General features: G+C 43.6%; 1 protein-coding gene across 1 annotated transcript in view; it reads left to right on the forward strand.

Moving 5' to 3' along the window:
• The window catches only part of Eif2ak3 (eukaryotic translation initiation factor 2 alpha kinase 3), a 60,837-nt gene that overhangs the window by 36,765 nt on the left and 14,373 nt on the right, over window positions 1-9,699 (forward strand). The window contains exons 2-8 of the mRNA XM_021191223.2: window positions 509-671; window positions 1,871-2,011; window positions 2,995-3,117; window positions 3,414-3,634; window positions 6,297-6,409; window positions 8,235-8,357; window positions 8,860-9,009. Coding sequence (XP_021046882.1) covers window positions 509-671; window positions 1,871-2,011; window positions 2,995-3,117; window positions 3,414-3,634; window positions 6,297-6,409; window positions 8,235-8,357; window positions 8,860-9,009 — 1,034 coding nt within the window. The remainder of the gene's footprint in view (window positions 1-508; window positions 672-1,870; window positions 2,012-2,994; window positions 3,118-3,413; window positions 3,635-6,296; window positions 6,410-8,234; window positions 8,358-8,859; window positions 9,010-9,699) is intronic.

The following is a 9,699-nucleotide window of genomic DNA, read 5'->3' on the forward strand; positions in this document are numbered from 1 at the left end:
TGCCATTTTGGAATCTCAGGTATTTTTCTCTGCTTTAAAACTGTGATTTTAAGAGACATTTTGTGGAGCTGGCAAGATTGTTCAGTCAGTGAGTATTTGCTGTGCAAGCCTGAGGACCTGCATTCAGATCCCCATCACCACATATAAAGNGAGGCCTGGGGTTCCAAGTCTGTTACCAGCCCAGGGAAGGCATAGAAAGGCAGATCATGCTGCTCGGCCCCGCCTGATCAGTGAATTCCTGTAATCCTGTAATCCTGTAATTCCTGTAAGAGACCCTGAATTAAAAAAATAAGATGGAGAGATAATCAAAAATAAGCTAGAGAGATAAATGGCTCAGTGGCTAAGAGGAGCTGCTGCTCTTGCAGAGAACACATACACACATACACACACATGCACACTCAGAAGGGAGGGAGAGGGAGGGAAGAGGAGGGAGGGAGAGAGAAGGCATTNACAAGCTGAAATCTGTAAATACTGCTTACGTTGCTGACCGCTTCTCTCCTTTGTCTAGTTTTGTACTCCCATTGCATCCGCCTGGCTGGTGAGGGATGGCAAGGTCATCCCCATCAGTCTATTTGATGATACAAGTTACACGGCCAGTGAAGAAATTTTGGAAGATGAAGAAGACATTGTGGAGGCTGCTCGGGGAGCCACNGAGAACAGTGTGTACTTAGGTGGGTAGCATTAGCCGGGAAAGGTCCACTGANGCCCAGTGTGCTTCACTGGTGGCCCTTTCTACTTAATTACCGAGTACTTTCTTTGCCTTTGTTTCCCTTAACGTCTGTGCCTTGATTTATATTGCTGCAGTTTTTCCACTTGTCCAGTTCTGCAACCTAATTAGTTTACTGTATTCTTTTCATCTGAGACATAAGTTAGANAGGCTTAGAAATGCTNTCACTCTGTAGAGCCGTGGTTCTCAGCCTTCCTAATGCTGTGACCCTCGTGTCTCAGGCTGTGGTGATCCCTAACTATAAATTTTGTTGTTGTTGCTACTTCATAATGGTAATTTTGCTACTGTTATAAATCNTAATGTAAATATCTGTGTTTTCTGATAGTCGTGGCAACCCCTGTGGAAGGATTGTTTGACACCCCCCCCCCCGAACTGTTGAGAACCCCCAGGTTGAAAAGTAGTGCTATAGTGATAAAAACCTCCTCACATTGTACTGTTTGCTTTCCTCCTACAAGCACAGTCTGTTTATTTCATGGCATCTTTACAGCTTTACTGAAAAAAAACAAAAAACAAAAAACAAAAAACAAAAGTAAAGCTCTCCTGTGATTCTGGACTACTGAGCATATCACATAAATATGTTTTGAGATGTTCGTATCTGTTTAGGTTAGTTTGGGTTATTGTCACAAAATTATATAAACTATATGTCACCCATACTTCAACCCAGTCTTCATGAAATGCCATGATCTGAAGGAATAAATGTCTCTTACAACATGAACAAGTCAAATATATCATTAAATAATCAATTCATGGAAATAAAGAGTGCCCTCCTTTTATAAAATACAGTAAAACATCATGCATGAGTGTAGCATTGACCAAACTGTTAGTCATGGCCCTGGAATTAGAGTTGTTTAGATAAACGTCCTTTACAGACTGTTTATCTCTTGGAAGCACAGAAAGTCTTATTTTGTAATGTTTTGGTGGGAATAGTTTTGTGTTATTGAAAAGGTGCTATTATTCAAAGAGGAACATTGTAGAGGCTTTATATACGTTCTTCGATTTTGTTGAGTTAAATGTAAATGTTTTGAGCTTCTTCTCTGGAAAGAGCTATGTAGCAAAGGAATAACATTTGTTTAAGTGTATTAAGTCAGAGCAAACTTTTAAGAACTCCATCATGTGACTGACATATTTTTGTGGTTGACCCAGGGATGTACAGAGGCCAGCTGTACCTGCAGTCATCCGTCAGGGTCTCAGAAAAGTTCCCTACAAACCCAAAGGCCTTGGAGTCTGTAAATGGCGAAAATGCAATTATTCCTCTGCCAACGATCAAATGGAAGCCCTTAATCCGTAAGTCACTTAGAGACTTTACAAATACTACTGAAGTACCTACTAGATAAGTCAGGTGTGGTAGAATGGGCCTGCAACTTCCTAGCACTTGGAATGTGGAAGCAGGAGGTTCAGCGACATAGTGAGTTTTAAGTCAGTCTGGGTGACAGGAGACCCTATCTCAAAAGACAAACAAACAAAAACCCAGCACCTTTATTCCAAGCACTTGGGAGGCTGAAACAGTGAGATCTCTGTTAGTTCATGGTCAGCTTAGTCTGCACAGTGAGTTCTAGCCAACCAGGGCACAGTAAGACCACATCTCCAAAACCAACTAACAAACAAAGCATTTTAAAAAGAATATGCTAGGCCATGGTGGTGCAGAGGCAGGCAGATCTCTGAGTTTGAGGCCAGCCTGGTCTGCAGAGCATGTTCCAGGACAGCCAGGGCTACACAGAGAAACCCTGTCTCAAAAAACAACAACCAAAAAAAAAAAAAAAAACAAAAAACAACAACAAAAAAACAGAAAAATAAGTGTATGTAGGTAAACAAGTTACCTGGTAATCACATCATATTTTTGAGACAAACAAATTGAAGTACTGGACCAAATCCTTTTGTGTGTTTTTATTGTAAATGTTATACTTGAAGTGCTTCTTTTAAATCTTTGTTTTAGTTTATGTGGGTTAGAGCGATCAAACTCAAGTTTGAAGCTTCGATGTTAGATGCCTTTCCCCAGTGACCCAACTTGCTGACCCTTAAGTGATTCTTTGAATGAATGACCCTTTCTGCATCTGTTGTTTTGAGATACAGTCTGACTCCTAAGCTCAGATTGTCTCCTTCACACATGTGTGGGTCACCTTCCTAGTGTAGGACCTGGTTGCGTCTCAGTAGCAAGGCTCTCTGACCTGTGTTCTTGGACTGAGCTGTGGGTAAAGGTCAGCTAAGTGAATGAATGAGCCTATGTCTTTCATTGAAGTCACACGGTTAATAGTGTACGTTCTCTTTAGATTCTCCTTCTAGGACTCCTGTCTTGGTTGGGTCTGATGAATTTGACAAATGTCTAAGTAATGATAAGTATTCCCATGAAGAATACAGTAACGGTGCACTTTCAATCCTACAGTATCCATACGGTAAGTGTCATTACTCCTAAGCGGAAACTACTCAGTTTCACTTGTCTCGTTCAGTTATTTGAAATTAATTAATAGAATTAAGACGAAGTTAAATTGGCTGGGTGGTGGCAGACATACCTTTAGTCCCAGCACTCGGGAGGCAGAGGCAGGTGGATCTCAGAGTTTAAGGCCAGCCTGGTCTAGAGTGAGTTCTAGGACAGCCTGGGCTACCCAGAGAAACGCTGTCTTGGAGGGTGGGGAGCAGAACCGTTGCAGTTGTCTTAACAGAGAACCCCTCTTGACATTTATTTTCTCAGATAACGGTTACTACCTGCCATACTACAAGAGGGAAAGGAATAAGCGGAGCACGCAGATCACAGTCAGGTTCCTGGACAGCCCACACTACAGCAAGAACATCCGCAAGAAGGACCCCATCCTCCTGCTGCACTGGTGGAAGGAAATATTCGGAACGATCCTGCTTTGCATCGTAGCCACGACCTTCATCGTGCGCAGGCTGTTCCATCCTCAGCCCCACAGGGTAAGATGCTCTGCCAACCTAACATGCCTCCAAGTGTTTGCTGTGTAGAAAACCTCCGATAGGGGGAGTTCATGTACTCAGACTTACCCTGGAATCGTCTCTGCTCACACTGTCTCCGTCACTTAGCCACAAAGGTACAGTCACAGCGCAGAGGTCCTACCTCCACAAACCTGAACAGCCAGTGTGACACAGCCTACTGCTGCCAGGTTGCAGTCTCATACAGTGAGTGTGTGACTACAACACAGTATTTAGTATCTGTGTATCTGAAATAGATGAGGCACAATTTAAAAAAAAAAAAAGAATACTAGCCACAATTGTTTTCAACTTTATTATAGTGCTATGAGTGGGCAGGAGAGATGGCTCAGTGGTTAGAGGACCTGAGTTCATTTTGCAGCACCCACATCAGACAACCCTGACCTGCCTGTAACTCCAGCTACAGGGGCTCTGACACCCTCTGTGGCCTCCGTAGGTGTCCACGTATTTTTGCATAGGGTCATACACATAAATAAAAAATAAAATCTTTTTAAATTATAATAGTAATACATTTATGAGCGCACTGTTGTGGACGTGTGCTGTAGGTGCCAGAAGGGCCATGATGCAAGGCATGGCTGCACCCCATTTCTACCTTCTCGTCTTCATGCAGGCCTCGGTCCATTGCATTCTGGTCCTCACAGCTCACAAAAGTGACTTTGACGGGAGCTTTAGATGACTGTTGGTTAAATGGAGTGGACATCTTCCTGTCCCCAGCTCTGGGATGACATTATGTCATTTGCTTCTCTATCTGCCTTCCTTGACCCAGGCCCTCCCCGTCTCCTTGGAGGTTGAGTGAATCCTTCAGGACTTCACCTTCCTCAGCCTCTGACCTCCACTGAGTCCCCTCTCGTGTTCTGCTCTTATCAACACCAAGAGTCTTACAAAGAGATTTCCAAATTCCACCCCCTCCTTTTTTTAAGACCAGGGTCTTACCCTGTAACCCAGTTGACCAGAACTGATGGCAGTTCTCAGCTTCTTGGGTGCTGGGATTCAAGGTTTGATCCCAGATCCAAATCCTTTCTCTGGAGCAGCTTTCTAGTTAGAACAAACGGCTCAAGTGAGCTGTATCTTAGACTGCACCCATTCATCCCCATCCATCCCCAGCTTGTCCCACAGGCATTTCTGTCTCAGACTGCAGTGCCCTGCTCTCTTACCACAGCCAAAGCCATTCTATCCCTCGACAGTTGCCATCTGCCAAGGTCTTCTTTCTAATTACCTGCAGTGTTCTTCTCATTTCCTTATGTCTGCTTCCATCTTCTTCATACATACACCTGTCATCTGATTGGTGGAACATCATGTAACTGGGTTCATGCCTCTAGTCCACTCCTGTCTGCAAGCCATTCTCAGACCTACTCCACCTATAAACCCTAATAACTGATTTATGTTCTTTTTTTTAAGATTTATTTATTTATTATATGTAAGTACACTGTAGCTGTCTTCAGACACTCCAGAAGAGGGCATCAGTTTTTGTTATGGATGATTGTGGCCACCATATGGTTGCTGGGATTTGAACTCAGGACCTTTGGAAGAGCAGTCAGTGCTCTTAACCACTGAGCCATCTCGCCAGCCCTCTGGTGTACGTTCTTGTTAGAATTAAGTTTAGCTTTCTTCAGCTATGCAAGGGTTTGCGTGATCCATGCCCTGACTGCTCTGTTCTCATCTTCCCCCATGCCTTAGATCCCAGAATTAGGTCCTCTGCTCCTGTCAAAAACAGCTTCTTCCCTTGCTGGTGCTGTTAATAGGGAAGGTCTTATTTCTCTTTGCCTGTGATGACATTCCGGAACCATCTACTTACTTGTCCAGCTCTCCAGTCCCTTACAGAGAACCTGGCAGGACAAGAATCAGTTAATGAGTGGACGAGCCATGATTACCTCTGCCCTTCACCATGCTAATTTTTAGTCTCAACCTTCCTAATGCTGTGACCCTTCAATACAGTTCCTCATGTTGTTGTGACCCCCCCCATAAATTTATTTTCATTGCTACTTCACACCTATAATTTTACTACTGTAATGAATCATAATGTAAATGTCTGATATGAAGGATATCTGGTATGTGACTCTTGTGAAAAGGTTGTTGGACTCCACAAAGAGGTTGCAATCAACTGGTAGAGAACAGCTGCTCTAGAAAACCTTTCAGTTGTTGGTAAAGAGACATTGCCAGGTTTCATTACATGTTGGCAGAACATTTGTAAAAAGCATCTTCAAGGCCTGGAGGGATGGCTTACAGGTTAAGAATACTTCTCTTATAGAAGACCAGGTTCAGTTGCCAGTACCACAGGGCATTTCACAATGTTTCTGCATTCACTGTGTTTCTAAGGAATCAGACACGCTCTTCTGGCCTGGGTGGGCACCTTCACACACATATACACATGGTGCATACATGTACATGAAAGTAAATATGTACATAAAATTTTTTAAAAATCTTTTTAAAAAGAGAAAACAAAATCCATTTGCTGACAAGAGGAAGGCAGTGGGATTCAAACCTGTTGAAGTCTAGAAGAGGGGGTGGCTGCTTTGTTCATGCTTTTCTTTCAGTGCCGTTTGCTGTTCAAGGTTATCTCATGAGCTAAGATGATGAGCTGACTTCTGTTCGCCTCCGTCCTAACAGTAACTGCTTTCTGCCTTCTCAGCAGCGGAAGGAGTCTGAAACTCAGTGCCAGACTGAAAGTAAATACGACTCGGTGAGTGCCGATGTCAGTGACAACAGCTGGAACGACATGAAGCACTCAGGATACGTGTCCCGGTAAGAGTCTTGGCGAGCGAGTGTCTCCATGCAGACAGCTTCAGGCTGTGAAGTCAGTGAATTCTGCTGTGAACTCACATCCGCTTCGTCATCCACCAGCTGAGACGTTAGCAAAATGTCTAATCACGTGTGAGCTGTCGCTCCTCTTAGAAGATTGGACAGAGTGCAGTTGGCCTTTGAACTATTGAGGGCTTTTGCATTTGGGGAGGTGGATTCGTTCTGAGGTCCTTGACTAGCTATTTTTAGGAATTGAGATGATCGCTCTTCCCTCCCTGTGAAGGTAATTGGCCCAGGGAGGGTTGGCATCAATTATGTCTCCACCTTAACTGTTCTCTGACCAGCTGAGGTAACTACTAAATTAACGTGAGTGTACAGTCCTAGCTTACTTCCTAAGAGCGACCCCCCACAACAGCTGAGTCTCCAGCATGGGTGCAGTAATTCTCACAGGTACTCAACAGACCTTTGATTTGCCAAGTAGTGTCCAAATTCTAGAACTATGAAGAGAAACAAAAAAAAAAAAAAAATGCGCACATTTATGGTCCCCATGGTGCAGTGGTGCTGAGACACATGAGCTTCATTGTAACTGCAAAAAAACCAACCAAACAAAAAGGCATTCCATCCATCGCGTGGACAGTGCTGTGGGAACATTAAGATGTGTGAGATCAGCAGATTGAAGGAAGGTTGGATTTCATTAAAGGTAAAGAACCTGTCCCAGGAGAGCGCAGGGCAGGAACAAGAGCCCTGAGCTCGAGAGAGAATGTGATGCACAGCATAGGTCAAACCCCTGTCTTCTCCCATGCTCTCATAACAGTACGCAGAATACTTAGGAAATCAGTTCTGCCATGGGGAACGCAAACTGCACCCTAAGCTGGGGCTGGAGTGAGAATGTACAGTCATGAGACATGCCTTCCCCTCTGATCGTGACACAAGAACAAAGCATGATGGCTCGTGACAGTAATCCAAGCTGTTGGGGGCCAAGAGCAGGACTGCCATGAGGCACCACGGGTGACAGGCTGCAGGTGGCTAAGCTTGGCTGAGCACCTTCCCTGGTGGGCACACTGACTGTCAGGCAACCCTACCTGTGTCAGCGTTGGTCCCTGCTGAGGGTTCCAGCTGTGAGTGTACTTAAGTGGAATAAGATTGATTGTCTTTGTTTAGGGAAATTTTAAAAGCAATGAAATACAGCTAAGGAACATTTTTAACAGAAAAGCCAAAGAGAACAGAACCTAGAGAGTGGAGAAGATGGTATTGTGGTAGCTGACAAAGTTTGGGGTAGAACAGGTCATTAGTTTTTTTGTTTTGTTTTGTTTTGCTTGGTTTTGTTTGGTTTTTCGAGACAGGGTTTCTCTGTATAGCCCTGGCTGTCCTGGAACTCACTTTATAGACCAGGCTGGCCTCGAACTCAGAAATCCGCCNAACTCACTTTATAGACCAGGCTGGCCTCGAACTCAGAAATCCGCCTGCCTCTGCCTCCCGAGTGCTGGGATTAAAGGTGTGCACCACCACGCCCAGCTCAGAACAGATCATTAGTATAGTTACTGTAAGAACAAGAGATTGCCAGCTAACAAAGCTTTAAAGTGTGGTCTTTGAGACTGGCAAGTCTCATTCATTTATCTGCATGAAGTTTAACTTACATGTTTGCTTATTTATACAAACCTTAGAATGATGCTAGTCAAGTTCTTACTGTGCTTTTTATGGAATACATTCTGACAGTTTTAGAGTATATGCTTTTGTGTCTGATGACATAATATTGGACTGCTTTTGTTCAGTATCAAAATGTTATTGTAACATTTCAAACTTTAAAATTTCATATGTATTTTTTAAGATACCTAACAGATTTTGAGCCAATTCAGTGCATGGGTCGTGGTGGCTTTGGCGTTGTCTTTGAAGCTAAAAACAAAGTAGATGACTGCAATTACGCTATCAAGAGGATCCGTCTCCCCAATAGGTAATGGACTGTGCTTTTACTAAATTTGGATTGAATCTCATTACGCACAGTGCCCACCTTGTGCTCCGTAGTCACAATGTAGTTTCTACTTCCAACTCTTTGGTTCTAAGCACAGCCAGGTAAGAAGTGATCTTAGAGTTGCAAGCTGGAGGCTGCTTTAAAGTGTGGTCTTTGAGACTGGCAAGATAGATTGCTTAGAGGTTAAATGCACTTGTTGCATAAGCGTGAGGACTAGAGTTCCCACCACCCAAGTAAAAAGCTGGGCATCCTACACACACACACACACACACACACACACACACACACACACACATGCATGTGTGTGTGTTCCAGAATTGAGGGGAAAAAATCTAAAATACACTTTTTAAAAAGAATTCAGTACTATCATATGACTGAGGCTAACTCATGTTCTTAATTTTATTTTCAAAGAGACTTCTAATGTACTCTTCCTTTTTTTCACCACTGGGCACCAAATACTTATGTTCTATACTTTATACTTCAGGGAATTGGCACGGGAGAAGGTAATGCGGGAAGTTAAAGCCTTGGCTAAGCTGGAACACCCAGGCATTGTGAGGTATTTCAATGCCTGGCTGGAAACACCACCAGAGAAGTGGCAAGAAGAGATGGATGAGATCTGGCTGAAAGACGAAAGGTAACTCTTAGGCAGACTTACAAATGAGTGTCTCCTCCTAGGCTGGCACTGTGCTGTGAACGTGGTGCCATGTCAGGGCCTGACCTGAGAAGGAAAGTGCAGCATGCCATCCTGTATCTTCTTGTTATTCTCTCATCACTGGAGAAGGACTTCAGCTTTGGTATAGGCTTTCTCTGCATGCTTTAGCTTCACATGAATAATACTCAAGGGATCCATACTAGCTTTTCTCAGTGTGATGTGTTTCTGTGATACTGTATCCGTTCTTTTTTCTCTTTTATGGGTTTTTCTCTTGGCAGTTAATAATTTATAACTGCGTTTTAAATGGTTCTAGGCTATTTCAAGCTCGTTTGTTTGTTTTTTGAGACAGAGTTTTTCCTGTATAGCCTTGGGTGTCCTAGAATTCTCTCTGTAGGCCAGGCTGACCTCAAACTCAGATCCACCTGCCTCTGCCTCTGGTGGGATTAAAGGTGTGCACCACCACTGCCTGGCTGTCTATTTCAGTTTTTAAAAGTATATATACTTAGGTAGCCTGCAGATACCCCCACCCTACCACCCCTGAGGTGTTACCTGTGCGTGATGTGCTGTAGGAAGGAAGCCCCTCAAAAACTGTCATGAAGAATAATGAAGCAACATGCCTGCAGAGCATTCGGTCCTGGAGGTGTCTTGCTAAGGAACACCTTTTTTTTTTTT

Source organism: Mus pahari, chromosome 2, assembly GCF_900095145.1.
Source record: "Mus pahari chromosome 2, PAHARI_EIJ_v1.1, whole genome shotgun sequence".
NCBI classification, from domain to species: domain Eukaryota; kingdom Metazoa; phylum Chordata; class Mammalia; order Rodentia; family Muridae; genus Mus; species Mus pahari.